At 38.7% G+C, this 24,041-nt stretch overlaps 1 protein-coding gene across 32 annotated transcripts in view; it reads left to right on the forward strand.

Moving 5' to 3' along the window:
• The window catches only part of CCDC91 (coiled-coil domain containing 91), a 376,603-nt gene that overhangs the window by 48,200 nt on the left and 304,362 nt on the right, over positions 1-24,041 (forward strand). For 6 of the 32 annotated variants that reach the window (XR_011440005.1, XM_070271153.1, XM_070271169.1 and 3 more), the window contains exon 1: positions 3,174-3,377. The exons of 23 other annotated variants lie outside the window; for them this stretch is intronic. Coding sequence is in view for 1 of the 9 variants with exons in the window: in XM_070271165.1 (XP_070127266.1) it covers positions 22,470-22,479 (10 nt within the window). In the remaining 8 variants the exon portion in view is untranslated. Of the gene's footprint in view, positions 1-3,173; positions 3,378-22,414; positions 22,480-24,041 lie in introns of those variants that run through there. 3 more of the 32 variants (XM_070271144.1, XM_070271164.1, XM_070271165.1) reach the window with 1 other exon arrangement.

Here is a 24,041-nt window from a genome sequence, read left to right on the forward strand (position 1 = left end):
GCTACTCTACAGTGGAGGTAAGGAAGAGTATGTCTGAAATACAGGGGATCCCTTAGGGCAGCTTAGTATTACCATGCCTTGTGATTAGGGTCATTGGAAAACTACAGTGGCCCAGTTCAGGGATGAGTACTTATTCCCAGACCCTCCCAGGAATAAAAGTTTTGGTCACCCCACCAGCTAAAGAACCATGACTGCCTGAAGTGACTGTTGAAGATAAAAGGAATACAGAATGGGTAGTGGAAGAAGGTAGTTCTAAATACTGGCTACAACCATGTGACCAGTTACAGAAACCAGAGCTATAATTGTCATGAGTATTTCCTCCTTATTTTGTTATGAATATGTTTGTGTGTGTGTGTATGTGTGTATATATGGCTATATATATGTACAATATCTTTTTTCTTCTTATTCAGTTATCATGTAATGTAAGATGCATTGAATGTATATTATAGTATTTTAAGAGTTATTAATTTTACATCATAGTATTTAAATTTTGGGATATTAAGGAGAAGAGTAACATCATTCAAGGACTTTATCTCCTCTCCTGGGGAAGGGGTTAGTGTGTTTCCAGTTGTACACAGGATAGTTATATCACGTTGGGCAGAATTCTGGCTTTGTTATTGTCCTTATTTGGAGATTAAGTATGGTTTAAGGAGATGTGTATGGGTGCCAAGTTGATGAGGGGTGGACTTGTGATGGTTAATCTTATATGTCAGCTTCACTGGGCCATAGGGTGCCCACATATTTGATCAAATTTTATTCTTAATATGTCTGTGAGAGTGTTTCCCAATGAGATAAACATATGAATTAGTAGAATGAGTAAAGCAGATTGCCCTCTCTAATGTGGGTGGCCGTCATCCAATCAACTGACAACTTGAATAGAGCAAAAATCTGAGCGAGAGGGAACTTCTATCTGATTGCTTGAGCTGGGACCTTGGTCTTCTGCAGTTGAACTGGGACTTAGACCATCGGCGCTCTTGGTTCTCAGGCTTTTGGACACAGACCGGAACTACACCATTGATTCTCCTGGGTCTCCAGCTTGCTAACTGCTGATATTGGGACTTTCAGCATCCATAACGTCATGAGCCAATTCCTTTTAATCTATTTCTCTCTCTTTTTAGCTGTCTCTCTGTTTCTTTCTATCTGGAGCACCCTAAGACACTCGCCATAGAAATAAAAAATTAATGTCTTTGGCATGGTGGAATGTCACATATGGAGCTAATACAAATTTTAAAGAATGCATGGTCATCTTACTCCTGTGTCTGTCAAGAAGAGTGGTCTTGTAGTTTACTTTATAAATTGCTTTCATTCCTGTAGTATCCTAAAGCCAACTTGAAGGGGGATGAAAAAAATAATAAAATCCTTAAGATGCTGAATCCTAGTGTAAGGATAATTTATAGTAAAACACTTAGAAATCAAGGCTAAGACCTCAGAATTAGATTAGTCATAGACACATTGAAACAGCGTACCCCATTACCAAGTATGTTGAAATTTAACAACAGTCTATAATGATTACTGACTAATATCTGCTTTTGGCTAAATGTATTTGGTAAAACTCAGGTATGTTATAGCTATTGTTCTTTGAGCTTTCGTTTTTACCACAGTCTCATTTTAGATTATAGAAAATAGTCATTGTGCCCCTTTTCTCCCTGTTGAAAGCTAAGACGTTAATCAGATATACTGGGGAGATATTTAATGAATATAGTAAAATAGAATCCTATGCTGAATAAGGGACTTCTGAATTAGAGGAGAAACCTGTGAATAGCAGTTCTCAGTACTTAGTTTGTTTTCATTTTTTTAAAAGTAAAGTAAGCTGAAGGAGTAATCATCAAGACTATAGGATTTCCCCCTTTATGAAAAGTTGTTAGGGAAAAAGAATGATTGTTTGGATACTTTCAGCATTTAAAGCTGGTTAATTACCACACATTCTTTCCATTGTGATTGTGTAGCAATGCTGAGGTCTGGAATCATGCAAATCATTTGAGGGTTTTTTTTTTTTAAGTCAACTCTCAGTAGACTTCTTTCTCTGTCTCTGATGTTGGATTATATAGCAAGCTTTTGTTGGTTCTCAGGCTTAGAAAATGTATAGAGATTTTGTAAGCAGAGTAAATCTTTATTCCCCCTGCAATTCAGTTACTTTAACATAGTTTCAGTAATTAAAAGAAAAACTATGTTGTGCCTCAAAAATATCACAAAACAGTTATTCTAATCAAGAAAGGTGTGCCATCTTTTTGGGAGCTTATGTGCAATGAATTGGTAGACTTTGCCAACTTTCTTGGAGGAAGGAACCATAACAGTTGAATAAAACACCACTGGTTGGTTATATATGTAGAGAAGCTGGGGCATGTGTTTGTGTAGGAACTGTAGCATTCTTTTATTTAGTTATCTATTCTTATCCATTCTTCAAATGACATAATGGGTAGTTGGTCAGAGCATGCTGTTCTAATTACTCTTCATCTAGGAAACTGAAAGTGAAATTTATTGATGACTTCAAGTGTATATGTGTGTGTTGAGAAAGAAAGTCATTGTGAGGGATGTAAATAGAGTGCTGCTTTCATTTTAAGAGATTCTTTGTTTTAGCTTCTCAGAATATCAAGAAGGTAATATTATAAACATCAATTTTAATTTATTATAAAATCAATTTTAATGATGGTAAAGGAACCAGCACTAAAAGAATTGCACTTTTATTCACATCACTACCATTCCTTTCCTGTTACCCATACTGCATATACCTTTCTCTTGTGATAAGAAAATTATGGCCTGGATTAAGCTCTTAACATATTACCAGGGAATATGCAAAAGTGAGCTAGGTGGTGGTATTGTGGTACTGACAGCCGAGATGCTAGCACAGAATAGGACACATAATTGATATATGTGTATATAGATGTACACATATGTACGTATGTATGTGTTTCACATTAAATTGCCTAGGAATGTTGAAATCCTCCAGTTCATTGTATTCTTTAAATATCTTGTTGTAGTAGTGGTTTGCACATAAACCAGATTTGGTTGTGCATATTTGAGTTTTATGTAACTCTTGGAAAAGTTTTAAGAAATTTTCTGAAATAGCAATTTTGAACTGACTCCCTAATCTTATATTCATAGTTGCATGTATGTTTCAGATTTTTTTCCCATGTGCAGTAGTCTCCCCTTATCCATGGTTTTGCTTTCTGCAGGTTTCAGTTTCCCATGGTCACCCTTGGTCTGAAAATATTAAATGGAAAATTCTGGAAATAAATAATTCATAAGTTTTAAATTACGTGCCATTGTGAATAGTGTGATGAAATCTTGAGCCATCCTGCTCCATCCTGCCTGGAATGTGAATCATCGCTTTGCCTGCGTGTCCACACTGTGTACGCTATCCACCTGTTAGTCACTTGGTGAGCCTTCTCAGTTATTCGCTGTCTGTCATGGTATCACATGCTTGTGTTCAAGTAACCCTTATTTTGCTTAATCATGGCCCCCAAACGCAAGAGTAGTGGTGCTGGCAATTCGGATATGCCAAAGGGAGACCGTGAAGTGCTTCCTTAAAGTGAAAAGGTGAAAGTTCTCAACTTAGTAAGGAAAGAAAAAACATCATACGCTGAGGTTGCTAATATCCATTGGAGGAAGGAAAGCTCCTATCCATGAAATTGTGAAGAAGGAAAAAGAAATTTGTGCTAGTTTTGCTGTTGCACCTCAGCTGCAAAAGTTATGGCCACAGTGTGTGATAAGTGCTTAGTTAAAATGGAAAAGGCATTAAATTTGTGGGTAGAAGACATGAACAGAAAATGTGTTCTGATTGATGGCAACATGTTGTGCGAGAAAACGTTGAGCCTGTATGAAGACTTCGGCAAGGGATTCCCTGAAACCAGCGACACCAAGCCATTTACTGCAAATAAGGGATGGTTACACAGGTTTAGGCATATGGACTGGAAGAGAGAGAGACTATAGTACCATGACATTTCTTACAGTATATTGTTATAATTGCCAAATTTATAAATTAAACTTTATTGTATATATGTGTGTATAGGAAAAAACGTAGTATATATAGGGTTTGGTACTATCTGCAGTTTCAGGCCTCCACTGAAGGCCTTGGAACATATCCCCCATGGATAAGGGGGGACCACTGTATTTGAGAAGTTGAAGTCAGTAAGTCACTAGAAAATAATAAGTGCTTATTAATGAGCTATTGTTCTGTGCAGGAAAAAAAGGTGAACTTTTCAGAATGACTAGAAGAGACAGAAGATGAGACTGGAAATGTAAATTTGAGCCAGATCATTAAGGAACTCTAGGATCTTAGGGATAGATTACCAACAGCATAACAGTATGAATACTATGATTACAGTATGTAATCATTCTGTTGTATAACAATCTGAAAAAAATAAGACTTTTTTGGGGACAGAGGGTTGTGGTATGACAGAAACTTTAGAAGTAAGACAAACTTTTAGTAAGCAGAAAGATGATTATAATTTGGGTGTGCCTGATAATTTCCCTAGTCTCAGGCAGCCGAGCTTACTGTAGAGAGCTCTGAAAGGCCTGATGCAGGTGACATCCCCTATTTCACTTAATCAGCTAAGGCTGTCTTCCTGTTTTCCTATTAAATCTATTCCTTCCCATTCTCTCTCTTTGGTTTCCAGTTTGGTGACTCCGTGCTCTGTTCTCACTTCTGTCCTGTGTTTGATCTTTTGGGCACCCCATTTTAAGCTTACCTGCATTAAACACCCTGAGGCACTTTACATACTGTTCTTGTTTTTTCTCTAATTCTTAACCCCCACTCGCCCTTTGATTTTTTTTTTTTTTTTTTTTTTTTATTAATGTTATGATAGATTACAACCTTGTGAGATTTCAGTTGTACATTTTTGTTAGTCATGTTGTGGGTACACCACTTCCCCCTCCGTACCCTCCCCCCACCCCCCCTTTTCCCTGGTAACCACCAATCAGATCTCCTTCTCAATATACTAATTTCCACCTATGAGTGGAGTCATGTAGAGTTCGTCTTTCTCTGACTGACTTATTTCGCTTAACATAATACCCTCGAGGTCCATCCACATTGTTGTGAATGGGCCAATTTCGTCTTTTTTTATGGCTGAGTAGTATTCCATTGTGTATATATACCACATCTTCTTTATCCAATCATTAGTTTCTGGGCATGTAGGCTGGTTCCACGTCTTGGCTATTGTAAATAATGCTGCAATGAACATAGGGGTGCAACGGACTCTTGAGATATCTGATATCAGGTTCTTAGGATAGATACCCAGTAATGGGATGGCTGGGTCATAGGGTATTTCTATTTTTAACTTTTTGAGAAATCTCCATACTGTTTTCCATAGTGGCTGTACCAGTTTGCATTCCCACCAACAGTGTATGAGGGTTCCTCTTTCTCCACAACCTCTCCAACATTTGTCGTTCTTGGTTTTGGATGTTTTTGCCAATCTAACGGGGGTAAGGTGATATCTTAGTGTAGTTTTGATTTGCATTTCCCTGATGATTAGCGATGATGAACATCTTTTCATGTGTCTATTGGCCATATTCATATCTTCTTTTGAGAAATGTCTGTTCATGTCCTCTGCCCATTTTTTGATCGGGTTGTTTGTTTTTTTGTTGTTAAGCAGTGTGAGTTCTTTGTATATTATGGAGATTAACCCTTTGTCGGATAAGTGGCTTGTAAATATTTTTTCCCAATTAGTGAGCTGTTTTTTTGTTTCAATCCTGTTTTCCCTTGCCTTGAAGAAGCTCTTTAGTCTGATGAAGTCCCATTTGTTTATTCTTTCTATTGTTTCCCTCAACTGAGGAGTTGCAGTGTCCGAAAAGATTCTTTTGAAACTGATGTCAAAGAGTGTACTGCCTATATTCTCTTCCAAAAGACTTACTGTCTCAGGCCTAATCTTTAGGTCTTTGATCCATTTTGAGTTTATTTTGGTGTGTGGTGAAAAAGAATGGTCAATTTTCAATCTTTTGCATGTGGCTGTCCAGTTTTCCCAGCACCATTTGTTGAAGAGACTTTCTTTTCTCCATTGTAGGCCCTCTGCTCCTTTGTCGAAGATTAGCTGTCCATAGATGTGTGGTTTTATCTCTGGGCTTTCAATTCTGTTCCATTGATCTGTGGACCTGTTTTTGTACCAGTACCATGCTGTTTTGATCACTGTAGCTTTGTAGTATGTTTTGAAATCGGGGATTGTGATTCCGCCGGCTTTGTTTTTCTTGCTCAGGATTGCTTTAGCAATTCGCGGTCTTTTGTTGCCCCATATGAATTTTAGGATTGTTTGTTCAATTTCTGTGAAGAATGTTCTTGGGATTCTGATTGGGATAGCATTGAATCTGTATATTGCTTTAGGTAGTATGGACATTTTAACTATGTTTATTCTTCCAATCCATGTGCAAGGGATGTCTTTCCATCTCTTTATGTCATCGCCTATTTCTTTCAAGAAAGTCTTGTAGTTTTCATTGTATAGATCCTTCACTTCCTTGGTTAAGTTTATCCCAAGGTATTTTATTCTTTTCGTTGCGATTGTGAATGGGATAGAGTTCTTGAGTTCTTTTTCTGTTAGTTTATTGTTAGTGTATAGAAATGCTACTGATTTATGCACGTTAATTTTATACCCTGCTACTTTGCTGTAGTTGTTGATTATTTCTAATAGTTTTTCTGTGGATTCTTTGGGGTTTTCTATGTATAAGATCATGTCGTCTGCAAACAACGAGAGTTTTACTTCTTCGTTACCTATTTGGATTCCTTTTATTTCTTTTTCCTGCCGAATTGCTCTGGCCAGCACCTCCAGAACTATGTTGAATAGGAGTGGTGAAAGTGGGCACCCTTGTCTTGTTCCTGTCCTCAGAGGGATGGCTTTCAGCTTTTGTCCATTGAGTATGATGTTGGCTGTGGGTCTATCATATATGGCCTTTATTATGTTGAGGTACTTTCCTTCTATACCCATTTTACTGAGGGTTTTTATCATAAATGGGTGTTGGATCTTGTCGAATGCTTTCTCTGCATCTATTGAGATGATCATGTGGTTTTTGGTTTTCATTTTGTTAATGTAGTGTATCACGTTGATTGACTTGCGGATGTTGAACCATCCCTGTGTCCCTGGTATAAATCCCACTTGATCATGGTGTATAATCTTTTTGATGTATTGCTGTAATCGGTTTGCCAAAATTTTGTTGAGGATTTTTGCATCTATGTTCATCAGTGATATCGGCCTGTAGTTCTCCTTCTTTGTGTTGTCCTTGTCAGGTTTGGGGATCAGAGTGATGTTGGCTTCATAGAATGTGTTAGGGAGTTCTCCATCTTTCTCAATTTTCTGGAACAGTTTGAGGAGAATAGGTATTAAGTCTTCTTTGAATGTTTGGTAGAATTCTCCAGAGAAGCCGTCTGGTCCTGGACTCTTGTTTTTGGGGAGGTTTTTGATTACCGTTTCTATTTCCTTACTTGTGATTGGTCTATTCAGATTCTCCATTTCTTCCTGATTCAGTTTGGGGAGATTGTAGGAGTCTAGGAATTTGTCCATTTCTTCCAGGTTGTTCAATTTGTTGGCATATAGTTTTTCATAGTATTCTCTTATGATCTCTTGTATTTCATTGGTATCTGTTGTGATTTCTCCTCTGTCATTCCTGATTTTATTAATTTGCGATTTCTCTCTTCTTTTCTTGGTGAGTCTGGCTAGGGGTTTGTCAATTTTGTTAATTCTTTCGAAGAACCAACTCTTTGTTTCATTGATCCTTTCTATTGTCTTTTTTGTTTCAATATCGTTTATTTCTGCTCTTATTTTTATTATTTCCCTCCTTCTACTGACTCTGGGCCTTGTTTGTTCTTCTTTTTCTAGTTCTGTTAGGTGTCGTTTGAGGTTGCTTACGTGAGCTTTTTCTTGTTTAGTGAGGTGAGCCTGTATTGCGATGAATTTCCCTCTTAGGACTGCTTTTGCTGCATCCCAAATGATTTGGTATGTCGTGTTCTCATTTTCATTTGTCTCCAGATAATATTTGATTTCTTCTTTAATTTCTTCAATGATCCATTGTTTGTTGAGAAGCGTGTTGTTTAGTCTCCACATTTTTGCACCTTTCTCTGCTTTTTTCTTGTAGTTGATTTCTAGTTTAATAGCGTTATGATCAGAAAAGATGCTTGATATTATTTCAACTCTCTTGTATTTATTGATGTTTGCTTTGGTTCCCAAAATATGGTCAATCCTTGAGAATGTTCCATGTGCACTTGAGAAGAATGTGTAACCTGCTGTTTTTGGATGAAGTGTTCTATATATATCTATTAAGTCCATCTGGTCTAATTTTTCATTTAATTCTATTATTTCCTTATTGATTTTCTGTCTGGATGTTCTGTCCATTGGTGTTAATGGTGTGTTGAGGTCCCCTACTATTATTGTATTGTTGTTGATGTCTTCTTTTAGTTCTATTAAGAGTTGCTTTACAAATTTTGGTGCTCCTGTGTTGGGTGCGTATATATTTATAAGTGTTATGTCTTCTTGGTGGAGAGTCCCTTTTATCATTATATACTGTCCCTCTTTGTCTTTCTTTATCTGTTTTGCTTTGAAATCTACCTTGTCTGATATTAGTATAGCGACACCTGCTTTCTTTTGTTCATTATTAGCTTGGAGTATTGTTCTCCATCCCTTCACTCTGAGTCTGTGTTTGTCTTTGGGGCTGAGGTGTGTTTCCTGGAGGCAGCATATTGTTGGATCTTGTTCTTTGATCCATCCTGCCACTCTGTGTCTTTTGATTGGGGAGTTCAATCCGTTTACATTTAGAGTGATTATTGAGACGTGGGGACCTACCACTACCATTTTGTGTCTTGTTTTCCGGTTTTCTTCAGTTTCCTTTGTTTCTCGTCCCATGGTTTAATCTGTTCTGATGTAGAGCTGCTACTCTCTGTTGTTGTCCTTCTACTTATCTCCTCTGCTCTTGGTTTTGTAGCCCCTTTCCTTTTTTGGATTTTTCAGGAATGAGGGTTTTCCTGAGGATTTCCTGGAGAGGAGGTTTTGTGGCAATGAACTCCCTTAATTTTTGTTTATCTGGGAAAGTTTTTATTTCTCCATCGTATTTGAAGGATATTTTCGCTGGGTAGAGAATTCTCGGCTGTAGGTTTTTGTCCTTCAGATTTTTGAATATATCATTCCACTCTCTTCTAGCCTGTAGAGTTTCTGCTGAGAAATCTGCTGATAGCCTGATGGGGGTTCCTTTGTAGGTTAGTTTCTTTTGCCTGGCTGTCCTTAATATTTTCTCCTTGTCGTTGACTTTTGCTAGCTTCACTACTATATGCCGTGGAGTTGGTCTTCTTGCATTGATAAAGTTTGGAGATCTATTGGCTTCTGTCACCTGAAGATCCATCTCCCTCACCAGATTTGGGAAGTTCTCAGCCATTATTTCTTTGAGTAGGTTTTCTGCCCCTTTCTCCTTCTCTTCTCCCTCTGGTATACCTATAATCCTTACGTTGCATCTCCTAATTGTGTCTGATAATTCTCGGAGAGTTTCTTCATTTCTTTTAAGTCTTGCTTCTCTCTCCTCCTCTGCCTGCAACAATTCTATATTGCCATCTTCCAAATTGCTAATTCTTTCCTCCATATTATCGGCCCTACTGTTCAGAGCATCTAGATTTTTCTTAATCTCCTCTATTGTGTTCTTCATTTCCAGTATTTCTGTTTGGTTCTTCTTTATCGTATCAAACTCTTTTGTGACATAGCTCCTGAACTCGTTGAGTTGTCGGTCAGAATTCTCTCTTAACTCAGTGAGTATTTTAATGATGGCTGTTTTGAAGTCATCATCATTTAGGTTATATATCTCATTTTCTTTGGGATTGATTTCTGTGTATTTGTTACTTTCTTTCTGTTCTGGAGATTTAATGTATTTTTTCATATTGCTTGATGATGTTGATTTGTGCCTCCGCATGGAGATAGAGTTTAGTTGCTCCTTTCACTTGTTTCAGCTGCTGCGGTGGGGGGAGCAGCTGTTTATACTTCACCAACCAGGAACCCTGTCCGTAGTTGCTAACTGGGCCTGGGCCCCTCTTCGTAGCCACAGTGGCCCTTTGGATTCCCTCCTCTGCCGTGGGGGCCGTCACGGGGGGCTTCAGGCTGCAGGTGCCTACTGTTGTTGCCCACCTAGATGCGCTCTCTCCTTGGGGTCTGCAACGGTGTTATGGGCTTTTCCAGTGGCCAGGGGTGGGATCACTTTTATTTGTCGCTCGGTTGCTGTCGGCACCCACCAAATCTCACTTGTCCTCTATGGGTCGCAGGAGAGCTATTGGCATCTTCTACAGTCTGTGGTTAGTACACCTAGCTATGCTGCTTTTGCCCTGGGGTCTTCCAGCCTTGTGGCTGGCGGCTGGGTGCCTTCTACTGATGCTGTGCAGAGGCTTTCCCTAAGGCTTCTGTGAGCCTGTAGGGTTTCCCCCTAGGCTACTAAGCTGGGTCTCTGGAACTCTCTCCAGCCCCAGTCCTCTCCGAGATCTCCGGCAATCCCTAGCCTCACCGGGCGGGCAACGGCAGCTGGGGGTCGCCCCGCCCTCTGGGCTTCTCTCCGGGCCTCTGCCGGGAGCTCTGAATGCTCAGCGTGGCCCCTCTGCTACCGGCAGACAGAGAGTTTTGTCTGCTGCCTGGCGGAGCTCCGGCGCTTCCCCTCCGGGTCGCCGGACCCGCCTTTGAAAGTTCCCCCGCCCCGGTCCTCTCCGAGATCTCCGGCAATCCCTAATCCCACGGGGCGGGCAACGGCAGCTGGGGGACGCCCCGCCCTCTGGGCTTCTGTCCGAGCCTCTGCCGGGAGCCCTGAATGCTGGGCGTGGCCCCTCTGCTACCGGCAGACAGAGAGTTTTGTCTGCTGCCTGGCGGAGCTCCGGCGCTTCCCCTCCGGGTCGCCGGACCCGCCTTTGGAAGTTCCCCCGCCCCGGTCCTCTCCGAGATCTCCGGCAATCCCTAGTCCCACGGGGCGGGCAACGGCAGCTGGGGGACGCCCCGCCCTCTGGGCTTCTGTCCGAGCCTCTGCCGGGAGCCCTGAATGCTGGGCGTGGCCCCTCTGCTAATGGCAGACAGAGAGTTTTGTCTGCTGCCCGGGCGGAGCTCCGGCGCTTCTCCACCAGGTCGCCGGACCCGCCTTTGAAAGTTCCCCCGCCCCGGTCCTCTCCAAGATCTCCGACAATCCCTAGTCCCACGGGGCGGGCAACGGCAGCTGGGGGTCGCCCCGCCCTCTGGGCTTCTCTCCGGGCCTCTGCCGGGAGCCCTGAGTGCTCAGCGTGGCCCCTCTGCTACCGGGAGACAGAGAGTTTTGTCTGCTGCCTGGCGGAGCTCCGGCACTTCCCCTCCGGGTCGCCGATCCGGCCTTTGAAAGTTCCCCCGCCCCGGTCCTCTCCGAGATCTCCGGCAATCCCTAGTCCCCCGGGGCGGGCAACGGCAGCTGGGGGTCGCCCCGCCCTCTGGGCTTCTGTCCGGGCCTCTGCCGGGAGCCCTGAGTGCTCAGCGTGGCCCCTCTGCTACCGGCAGACAGAGAGTTTTGTCTGCTGCCTGGCGGAGCTCCGGCGCTTCCCCACCGGGTCGCCGGACCCGCCTTTGAAAGTTCCCCCGCCCCGGTCCTCTCCGAGATCTCCGGCAATCCCTAGTCCCCCGGGGCGGGCGTCTCTCTGGGACCCTCCGGGCGCCCCGAGCACCAGGCCGGGTCTCCCCGCCAATGGCGGGGAGAGACTCTCCCCGCGGGCTCAGGTGTGCAACTCCAAAGTTTCCCTCTGCGTTTAGGAGTAATTGCGGGGGGTTTAAGTAGGGTTCTGGTCACCTGTTTCCACCGTCGCTCCTCTGTTGTGTTCTCGCTCCTGCCCTAGATGTGTGTGGATCCTCTGGGGGCATCCGTTGGAAGAAAGCCGCTTGCGGGTACTAGGCTGCCCGTCGGGGTCGGAGAGTTTTCACCTATTTCCACATCCTCCCGGAGGAAAGTCCGTCCACCTTCCGCTGTATAGTCGCGTGGGTGTCTCAGACGTCCTGAGATGCTGTCTGGATATCCTTTGTCAAGCGATAAGTGTCCAAATAATTGTAGACTCGAAGGGCGAGAGACAAAGAGGACTACTCACGGCGCCATCTTGGAATCAGGCTCTCGCCCTTTGATTTTGGTAGCAACTGTATTTCTGCCTAAGAGATAATCTTTCCTCTGGCCTCACTCTCAAGAAATGCCCATTAACTGGACAGTTTACCTAATGTGTTCTTTCTACTCCCACCCTTGCTGGAGGAAGATTAATAGCCAGGAGTGGGATTCCTGGTTTATGTGGCAAGTTGCCTGTTTATATACTGCTACCAAATTGTTTTCAAAAGTCACTGTACCATTTTGCATTCTCACCAGCAGTATATGAAACTTCCACGTGCTCCATAGCCTTGCCAACACTTGATATTTTAAGTCTTTTTGCTTTTAGCCATTTTAGTAGGTGTACTGGTACCTGCATTTTGGTTTTAATTTGCATTTTTCTCACGACTGATGTTGAGCATCTTTTCATGTGCTTAATTGCCATTCTTATATGCCTTTTATGAAATGTTTATTCAGATCTTTTGTCCTTTTAAAAATTGAGTCAATCTTATTATTAAGTTGTAAGGGTCCTTTATCAGATATGTTTTTCAAATATTTTCTCCTAATCTGTGACGTGCCTTTTTATATTCTTATCATTACATATATTTTTAAATTTTTAAATTGTGGTAAAATATGTAATATAAAATTTATTATTCTAATAACTTTTAAGAGTACAGTTCAGTGGCACTAAGTACATTTACATTTTGTGCAACTATCATCACTATCCATCTCCAGAACTTTTTCATCATTCTAAACTGAAACTATGTAGCCGTTAAACAATACCTACCTCCCCCTTCTCTCCTCCCCTCAGTCCCTGGTAAATCACTCTTCTGCTTTCTCTCTCTGTGAATTTGACTATTTCAGTATCTCATATAAGTGGAATCATGCTCTATTTGTCTTTTTGTTTCTAGCTTATTTTACTTAGCATAATATGTTTAGGTTCACCTGTGTTGTAGCATGTATCAGAAATTTGTTGCTTTTTAAGGCTGAATTATTTCACTGTATGTATATAGCACATTTTGTTTATCCATGCATCTCTTGATTCACCGTTGGGTTGATTTCACTTTTTGGCTATTGTGAATAATGCTGCTATGAACGTGAGTGTACTTGCTCAAGTCTCTGCGTTCAGTTCTTTTGGGTATTTACCCAGAAGTGGAATCGTTGGATCATATGATAATTCTATGTTTAATCTTTTGAGGAACCACCATACTGTTTGCTTAGACCCCCACTATTTTAAAGTCTATTTCCTTTACCCCTTGGTTCAATGAATGTGCTTTTAGACATTTTAGCCAATGAACCACTGGGAAAGAGCGACTAGTATAAGAAGAGTATTAGACAAAAAAGCTACCGTGTTGCATGCTTCCTTCCTTACTTCCATAAGAGCCGTCACCTTTGTTAATGTATTGATCTGAAAATCAGTGTTTCTCTGAAAGTGGTCCACAACCACTGGCATCAAAAATAGCTTGTTATATATGCAGATTCCCGAATGTCACTCCATCTACTGATTCAGACTTTCTGAAAGTGAGGACAGGTAAACATATTTTTTCAACAGAAGTGTTTAATTTTGATGAAATCTTCTTTTTTCTTTTATGGTTTGTACTTTTTTGTTCTATTTAAGAAATCTTTGCCTAACCCGGGGTCTCAAAGATTTTCTCTAGTGTTTTCTTCTGAAAGTTTTGTAGTTTTAGAGTTATTGTCTGTTTTAAGTTAATTTTTTTTGTATGATACAGTGTTAGTGTCAAGGTTCATTATTTTGTGTATGGATATCCAGCTGCTCAAAAGACTATTCTTTCCCCATTGTATTATCTTGGGAGCTTTGTGGCATATATGTGGATCTATTTCTGGACTGTATTTTTACCACACTATCTTGACTTGCCCCAGCTTTATAGTAAGATTCATAATCATGTAGTGTGAGTTGTTCAGCTTTGTTCTTTTTAAAAATTGTTTTGGCTTCAGGTTTTTTTCATTTTCATGCATATTTTACAAATAGCTTGAAAATTTCTACCATAAAGCCTGCTGGGATTTTGATTAGGATTATGTTAAGTCTATACATTGTTTGGAGAAAATTAGCAACAATTTTAAATTGCCTGACCCTTATTTAGGTCTTGTATATTTTTTGTTAGATTTATCCCTAAGTATTTCAAACTTTTGATCTTATTGTAATGGTATTTTTTATTTTAATTTTCAATTATTAGCTTCTGGGATATAAAATACAGTTGTCTTTTTTATGTTGACTTCATATTCTTCAAGTAATTTTTAGTAGATTCCTTAGGATTTTCTACATAGGCAGTCACATTGCCTGTGAATAAAGATAGTATTACTTCTTTTCCAGTCTATATGCCTTTCATTTCTATTTCTTGTCTTTTTACACAAGCTGGGACCTCTGATGAGAGCATGCATGCATCTTTGACTTTCTCCAGTATCTTAGGGCAAAGGCTTTCAGTCTTTGGCCCTTAAATATGATGTTAGCTGTGAGTTTCTTTTCTGTTTCTTTTTGGAGATACCCTTTATCAGATTAAAGACATTTTCGTCTATTCTTTGTTTGCTAAGAATTTTTATCATGAATGGGTTTTGAGTTTTGTCAGAGTTCTTTTTCTGCATTTATTGAGCTGATCATATGGTTTTTCTTTAGAGTGAATTATGTTGATTTATTTTCAGATATTTAACCAAGCTTGCATTCCTGGGGTAAATCGTACTTTTCATGACATATTATCCTCCTTTTATATTGCTGGATTTGATTTTTTGAAACTTTGTTAAGGGTTTTTGCATCTATATTGCTATGGAATATTGTTTTGTACTTTATTTTCTCTTAATGTCTTTGTCTGGTTTTGATATGAGGGTAATACTGAATACCAGTTCACTTCTCTATTTTCTGGAAGAGTTTGTGAAAAATTTGTGTTTCTTCCTTTGAATATCAGAGAATTCTCCAGTAAATCCTTCTGCAGCTGAAGTTTTCTTTGTGGAAGGTTTTTTTTTGGAGATTGGCACCTGAGCTAGCATCAACAGCCCTTCCTTTTTTTTTTTTTTTTTATTCTCCCCAAAGCTGCCCCCAGTAAACAGTTGTATATTCTAGTTGTAGGTCCTTCTGGTTGTGGCATGTGGGACACCCCCTCAGCATGATGAGTGGTGCCGTGTCCACGCCCAGGATCTGAATCCATGAAACCCTGGGCTGCCGAAGCAGAGCACGCGAACTTAACCACTCTGCCACAGGGCTGGCCCCTTTGTGGAGGGTTTTTAAGTATAAAATCAACTTCTTTAATAGATCCAGGTCTGGTCAGTTTATCTATTTTCCTAGAGTGACTTTTTAAAGTTTTTTAATCTTTCAAGGAATTCCTCCTTACTATGTTTTTGAAATATTGGCAAAAGGTTTTTCATAATGTTTCCTTATTATCGTTTTTTTTTTGAAGATTTTATTTTTTTCCTTTTTCTCCCCAAAGCCCCCCGGTACATAGTTGTATATTCTTCATTGTGGGTCCTTCTAGTTGTAGCATGTAGGACGCTGCCTCAGTGTGGCTTGATGAGCAGTGCCATGTCCACGCCCAGGATTCGAACCAATGAAACACTGGGCTGCCTGCAGCGGAGCGCACGAACTTAACCACTCGGCCACGGGGCCAGCCCCCCCCCTTATTATCATTTTAATGTCTGTATGATTTTTAGAAATGTCCTGATATTGAAACTCTCCCATTCCTGATATTGGTAATTTGTGTCATTTCTCTTTTTTTGTTATCATTCTAGGTAGAGGTTTATTAATTTCATTGATATTGGGAAGAATCATCTTCTGCTTTCTTTAATTTTGTCTGTTTTTATCTTTTCTGTTTTATTGATTTTTGCTCTTGGTTATTTTCTCCTTTCTGCTTGCTTTGGGTGTAATATGCTCTACATTTTGAGGTTTCTTAAGGAGAAACCTTAGATCATGTATTTGGATCCTTTCTTACTTTCAACATGTAACCATATAATGTTTATAAATTTCCCTCAAAGCACTGTTCTAGCTGCATCCCCCAAATTTTGATATGTTGTATTTTCAATTGCATTCACTTTAAAATATCCTTCAATTTCTCTTGTGATTTGTAATGGGTTATTTAGAAGTGTGTTGTTTAATTTTCAGGTATTTGGAGGAATTTCCAAATTTCTTCCTTTCATTGATTTTTAATGTATTTCTTCTGTGCTTGGAGCATATACTTTGTATGATTTCAGGTTTTAAAAAATCAATGGAGACTTGTTTTATGATTCAGAGTAGCATCTATCTTTAAATGTTCCATGTGCACTTGACAAGAATGCCTAATCTGTACATTAGGTAGAGTTTTTCAGAATGTTAACTAGATTAAGTTGGTTGATAATATGTTCACATCTTCTATGTATTTACTGATCTTCTTTCTACTTATTTTATCAGTTACTTAGAGAGGAGTGTCAAAATCTCTAGCTGTGGTTATTGGTTTATCTGTTTATCATTTCAGTTCTGTCACTCATTGCTTCATGTATTTTGAAGTTCTTAGATGCATACACATTTAGGATTGTATGTCTGCTTGATAAATTGACTTCTTTATCATTATGAAATCTCTTTATCTCCAGTAATATTCTTTAGTCTGAAGTCTAATTTTCCTGATACTAATATAGCTACTTCAGTTTTCTTTTGATTGGTATTTCCATGATATATCTTTTTCTGCCTTTTTATTTTTATCTTTTTTTTTGTCTTCGTAGCCAAAATGGATTTCTTGTGGTATTTAGGTCTTGCTTTTTATTCAGTCTGACAATCTCTGCTTTTTAATTTAATTGTTTAGACCATCCACATTTAATGTAATTATCTATATGATTGAGTTTAATTGTATCATTTTGCTGTTTGTTTTTCCTTTTCCCTTTCTCCCTTTTCTTTCTTTTCCTAACTCATGTTGGGTTTGAGGGTGTTTTTAATGATTTCATTTTATGCCCACTGTCAGCTTCCTAGGTGTATATTTTTGCTAATTAATTAATTGCTCTAAGGTCCACAATATATATCTTTAACTTATTAGTCTACTTTCAAATAATGTTATTCCATTTCGTGTACAGTGTAAGAACTTTTTGACAGTATACTTCCATTTCCTCTCTCCTCATTTGTGGTGTTGGTATCATTTAGTTTACTTCTACATAGTATATAAAGCCAAAATGCATTGTTATTACTTTTGCTTTGTGTAGTCAGTAATCTTTTAAATTTTTGTATTTATCCACATATTTACCATTTCTGGCACTCCTAATTCCATTTGTGCTGATCCAAATTCCAGTCTGGTTTCATTTTTCTTCTTCCTCAAGAACTTTCTTTAATATTTCTTGTGCAGGTCTGCTGGCAGAGAATTCTCTCAGCTTTTGTTTGTTTGGAAAAATATCTTTATTTCCCTTTCAATTTTAAAGATATTTTCTCTGAGCAAAGAATTATATGCTGCCATATTATTTTTCTTTTCAATATTTTAAAACTCTCTCCATTGTTTTCTGGCTTACATGGTTTCTGATAAGAAGTTTGCTTTTATTCTTATTTTAGTTATTTTGGTTGTAATGTGTCCTTTTTTCTGGCTTATTTAAAATTTTTCTTTTGTTTTCTGCAATATAGTATGATGTGTATTGGTATGATTTCTTTATGTTATTCTGCTTAGCTAGCGTTTAGATCTCTGGGTTTATAGCTTTAATGCAATTTAGAAAATTTTCAACTATATTTCTTTAAATACTTTGTTCCACACTCTTCAGTTTTTTTCTGGACCTCCAATTACACATGTTTTAGACTACTTTATGTTATCCCACCTTTTTTCTCAGTATTTTTCCTCTCTGTGTTTTGAATAATTACTGTTGCAGTTTTTTTAACTTTATGATCTTGTCATCTTCAATATTTAATCTGGTGTGAATCCCATCCTCTCTATTTTTTGTTTCAAAAGTTCTCCTCTGGAAGCTCCATTTGAATCTTTTTCATATCTTTCATGTTTCTTATCATCATGGTCATTTTTTCTTCTACTTTCTTAAACATATGAAACATATTTATAATAGCTGCTTTCATTCTATCATATCTTTCATTCTGTTGAGTGATTTTTATTTTGGTTACAGGTTATATTTTCCTTATTTATTTTGTATGCCTGTTTATTTTTGATTGGATTAAGACATTTTGAATTTTGTTGATTGCTGAATTTTGTTGATTTATTTCAAGTAGTGTTGTATTTTGTTCTGGCTCTGAGTTATGTTTCTTGGAATCAACTGGATTATTTTGAGGCGTATTTTTAAGATTTGTTAGTGTGGGTTCAGAATACCCTTTTGTTGTAGGTCTAAGTTAGCCCCACGACTAAGGAGATTCCCTCCTGAGGATTCAGCTGGATGCTCTATGTATTACGAGATTTATTCACTCTGACTAGTAGGAACACAAAGTATTGCCAGCTGTGTCTGAGCTCCAGATATTATTCTATGTACTCACTTTCATTTTTCTTTTCCTGGCCTTGTAGTTTTCTCTCCTATGTGTACAGTTAGTCCTCAGCCCAAAACTTGAGCAGGCCTTTCTATCTCTGAAATTCTTACTCAGTGTAGTGGTGTAGTTCTCTCCTCTCTAGTTTTGACCCTGCAAATTCTAGCTGCCTCATAACTTTTTAACTTTGTACCCTCAACTCAGTGAGAGGCTAGTTTTGGTTAGGTTCCCCCACCATGAGCTCAGGCCTGTAAACCTACTCCAGGTTGTAAACTGGGCAGTTATAATGCTTACCTTGTTTGTTTCCTTTCTCTCAGGAATTATAATTCTGTGCTGCCTGTTGTCCAATATCTGAAAACCGTTGTTTCAATATTGTGTTCAGTTTTCTAGTTGTTTCAGTTGGGAGGTTAAATCTGGTCCCTGTGTTTCCATTTTGACTGGAAGTAGAATGGTATCTATATAATGTAATTTAAACTTCCTTCTAACCTTTGTCATATTTTTCCTTTGAAGTAACCACAGTGCAGAAGATAATGGGTACTCCAGGCGTGGGTGGTAGTGAAGATGTTTGCAAGTAAACTACTCTTGATATTTCGGAAGTGTGTTTTGTTTTTTTGTTTACTCTTTATCTCTTATTCTACTTTATACTTTATAAAGTATACTTTATAAAATATCTGCTTTATAAAATGTAAAGTCTCTCCTCTTGTTGTTAAATCTTTGGCTAAAATTTACACACTAGGAATATGCACTGTAATTTTTGGTAGTTTCCTGTATCTTGGACACATCACTTCCTACTCTTAGTAAACCTTGAGAAACCAAACATTTCTCATTTCTGTTTCCATAATGGATCATTGTACTCAGCAGCTGTTTGGAAAACACCCAGTTATTTTACCATAATGTGAAGAATTTTGGTATACAAATTTTATGCTGTTAATTAGAGATACTTAGTATGATTATGGGTTTTCCCTGTTCATTTTCTGAAATGAGTCTAATCTGATCTTTCTTCAGATCTGTATTCTTTCTGACTAGTGACAGTCCTAGGGCTTTCCATCCTTGGCGTTATTATTCCTTCCATTGTGTTGAAACGATAGTTTAGAAGATAGCTACAGTTGCACTTGGGTGGCTCCAATACTTTGGTCTTTTTAGGATTCATGTATGTGGTAACAAGTACCACCAGTAACATCATCTCTAAAGGATGAGAACTATAGATATGTACAATTTAAAATTATTTCTTTTGGAAACTCATCTGTTTTTCCATTCTTTATTTCTTCTGGAAATTATATGTATTCTTCAAGGTTATGCAAGCTTTGACAAGCTGAGCTTTGTCAGCCTATCCAAGAGAAAAGTCAGCACCTTACATAAAGCCAAAGTAGAGGGGGAAAAAATCCCTGATTTTTATGGCATTGTGTCAGGAAATTCAAAGTATGGTGAAAAGTATGTGTGCAGATATATATAATCTTGTAGCTCCTGCATGCTGCTGGATTTTTATTGTGTTCTTTTTATGTCTTGTAGAGACAATATAGTATAGGCCATGGCAAAAAAACCCATCTTTTTTTCCCCACTCATTCTGTTTTCTGTTAATGTATCTAGTACCTGTCTGATGTTTCTGTACATAAGTGAAATCTTTTCTTTTGAGGAAGATCAGCCCCGAGCTAACATGTGCCACCAGTCCTCCTCATTTTTTTGCTGAGGAAGATTGGCCGTGAGCTAACATCCATGCCCATCTTCCTCTACTTTATATGTGGGACACCTGCCTCAGCATGGCTTGGTAAGCGGTGCGTAGGTCTGCACCCAGGATCTGAACCAGTGAACCCCGGGCCGCCGAAGCAGAGCGTATGAACTTAACTGTTGTGCCACTGGACCAGCCCCCAGTGAAATCTTTATGTAGTCTTTGCATTTTACCATAGGCCATGCTGTGTACTAGACTGTGTTTGACTCTGGTTTTGTTTGGTTCCTTTTTCTGGGCCTCTTTATCTATTTCGTGTACCCAGTCGAGCTTCTAGTGTTCCGTTGCAACTGTGTGCCACCCATCTCCTGCTTCTCCTTTTGCCTGTCTCCTGAGCAGTATTCCTTCCTGTATATTCTTTTTTTCTTTTGAAACTTACCTCTCTAGTGTACCATTTCCCTGGGGTATTATTATAAAATCTGATAAAATGAGTAGTCATGTATTAATGATGTTGCTACTGATGGTATGGTGTTTTGGTATTTAAATTGACAATTCCAGGAGGTTTTTAATATTATAATGTTAAGCACTTCGAGATTTATTTTATTTTATTTTTAGAGCTTTTGAGCTTTATCTGGATTCTTACTTTGAGGAAAAGAAATGTCTTCTTGAAACAAGTAAGAAGTCTCGTAAAACTGTAAGGCTCTTCTTGGAGAAAATTATTTCTCTTGAACCTCAGGCCAGAGGAGGTATATTTGCACTGTTTTCTTGGGAGCTCCTCAGGTATTTTCATGGACATTCTGCTTGTCCCAGAAAGGAAGCCTAAAGCTGAGTCTTTCACTTGGGGAGTGCTTAAATGCTCCGCAAATCAGTGACCAGAATCGTTTCATTTTGTGCCCATGTGGTTTCTGTGGGTGGTTTGTTGTTTTAAAAACTGTTTCAAAGAAATGCATTTTTTTTTTTTTCCTGGCAATCATGTGCATCCTGTGTAAGTATTTTTCATTATTAATAACTTTGAGAAGAACCAACTCCAGGTCATAATGCAGTTAGCTGAAGTCATGGGGTTTTATGTGGAGTCATCCCATATGATTTGTGTCTGGTTTGCCAAAATCCATTAATTTGAGGTTCCCAAAAGGCAGGGTAATAGATTCCTCTCCTGTTTCTCACTGTCATCAACCTGTTTTTGGAAAGTATTTCTATCAGTTTTGTGTAAATCAGTAGTCCTCAAGGGAAATTCATGAGACATTTAGATTTAATTTCTTCTAGGCATATATACTGGTTTTACTTTTGGGGGGGTATTTTCCTGTCACTTTCTTACTCTATATAGAAATTTCCATTTCTGATTATGACTTGAATTCCAGCTTTCTCATTGGACTTTGATTCCATCTTCCTCCTCATTTAGGCCTAGTGGTTAGAAATCTTGTCTTTAATTGAATTTCAAAGTGGTTAAGTTTCTGTCATTTTCCGTTCCCCTGTCCAAGAGTGAGGCTTTGCTTCTGTAGGTACACTACAACCTTCTAATAATGAATTTGGATTTAAAGAGAAATTGGATTAAATTCTTGAGTTATTTAAGAAGTTGTAACATCATGCTATTTACATTTCTGGCCACAGTGAAGTTTTTTTGTCAAAGTGAAGTTTTGTAGGCAAAGCTTCATGTCGTCAGCTTGTAGTCTTCGAAGGCACCTTTAGGATTAGGATTTGCCTAGCCCAGAATTACAACTTTAAATAGTTTGCGTAAATTTTCTAGTTAGCAAGTGAATATTATTTATAATTAGGAATTAAGTAGACAGAAACTTTGAGGATCACCTCTCCGAACTTTCTAATTTAACAGAGATGGAAACTGAAACTTAGATATGTTAGGTGACCATCTGTGATAACTCTGTAACTTAGTGTAAGAGTTAGGTAGAGCCTAGTGTCCCGACTTCAAGACCACTGCTCTTTCCACTACCTTGGGAACTCTTACTATCTTATCCCCAATAAAATAACAGTTTAAAGAGTAAAACATAATAAGGTTCTGGTTTTAAAATACCCAAATACGTTTTATTTTTGTGATATAAATTTGAGTGTTAAGAGAAAGCTTACAAATTCATACCATATTTTCCCTCTTAACTTGTAAAACAGTACTGGTTGTCTCTGAGGTTATAACTTGGTTATTTGAGGAAGAAAATTGCCCTTATTTTGTTCAAGCCTATTCATTGTGTTAAAGTAATTTTTAAAACTTCCCCAAAGCTAGGAGAACATGCAAATAAGAGCCTCCTGTACTGGCTACTGCTGGTTGCCTTTATAGCATTACTCCTTTTGTGTCTACCTTTCTAGCAGAACCAGTTTACTGCTTCATGTGACTCAGAGAAAGGGGTCCTCATTCCTAGTTCCAGGATGGATTCTGGTAAGTGTAGGTGAAACATGGTAGTTCCCTTTCTTTGCTAGTGATAGGTTCCAAGATGGGCAGATCACAATATCGGAATATTTTAATCATCTCCCTTCTAGCCTACGGATGAAGCTACACATAGGAGGTCAGATCCCAGGGAATTTTAGAGAGAATTTCTGAAGTTCTGATTTGCAGTGCTTAGAGCCTGCTCTACTTGTGGCCTTTTTATGTGAGATAATGGTCCTTACTGTATAAGCCAGTTTATTTTTGGAATTTTCTGTTACTTTCAAATGAAAGTGTACTGTCCTAAGACTTTACACTGTGAAAGAAGATTGAGTAAGAGTTAGGTTTTGGCAACTGTGTAGCCCTCTTTAAGGAGGGGGGAGTTCCACCTCCTCGAGGGTAGAGTACCTATATAAATTCCTTGGAATTCTGCATGAAAAATGTATCTATTTTTATTTATTTATTTCATTTATATGAGTATGGACTCATGGATATTTGTCTACTTTGCTTGGCCTAGTTTTTTAATTGCTGTGTATGTGTTAATTTCTAAATATGTTTATCCCAGCAAGTCTTCCCACCTCTCTTTTAGAAAGAGCTCTTTCTAGTCAGCTTCCTACTGGACCTTTTCCCTTTGGTCTTTCTTTTATTGAAACCGCAAACTAAATGTGTCTATATTCCCTAAGTTCAAACTAATCATTCTGTAGCTCATCTCCTTCATTTTATGCCTCATTTCTTCTACTCAAACTTGCTTTTCCACCTGCTTTCTTAAGCTAGAAACCAGTGAAATCTTTGAGTTTTCCTTTCTGTTATTCTCACTTTCTCACTAGCTCTCATTTTGATTATATTTGTCTGTTGGCATTTCCGAAAACTAGACTATTCTACTGCCACACGATTTTAGACAAATTACTTGGTCTCTCTCTAGCCTAAGTTAAGGAAACTTAGTTAAGGAAACTTAGGCTAGAGAGAGACCAAGTAATTTGTCTAAAATCACAGTTAAATTAGTGTCAGAGACAGAACTCATCAAAGAATTCTGAGAAGGGATATGAGATAGGGAGTATTTTGAATAAGTGACACCTATTTTAGAAAAATGGCTATGAGCCATTGTTAAAAAGTGTAGATAATGACAGGGATCTTCTGAGGATTAAAAGTGATAGAGTGTCTGAAGAGTTTAAGTCTGTGTCTGATACAAAATAGTACACTGTAAAGGATAGTTATATTTGTTATTCTGTGGCGCTTTCCAAACTCCTTAGCATGACCCTTCGTAATTTGGCTCCTAGCCACCTATCTAGCAGCTTCATTTGTGGATATTCTCCCAACAGGGATACCTTATCATCCAACAGTTCCACATTATTCATTGTATTTTGGGTTTGCATACTGTGTGCTTTATATACCTCTCCGTTCTCGCGTTTCTTTCTTTCTTTCTTTTTTTTTTTTTGAGGAAGATTAGCTCTGAGCTAGCTACTGCCAATCCTCTTCTTTTTGCTGAGGAATACTGACCCTGAGCTAACATCCATGCCCATCTTCCTCTACTTTATATGTGGGACGCCTGCCACAGCATGGCTTTTTCCAAGTGGTGC

The sequence above is a fragment of the Equus caballus genome, chromosome 6 (genome assembly GCF_041296265.1).
Source record: "Equus caballus isolate H_3958 breed thoroughbred chromosome 6, TB-T2T, whole genome shotgun sequence".
NCBI lineage: Eukaryota > Metazoa > Chordata > Mammalia > Perissodactyla > Equidae > Equus > Equus caballus.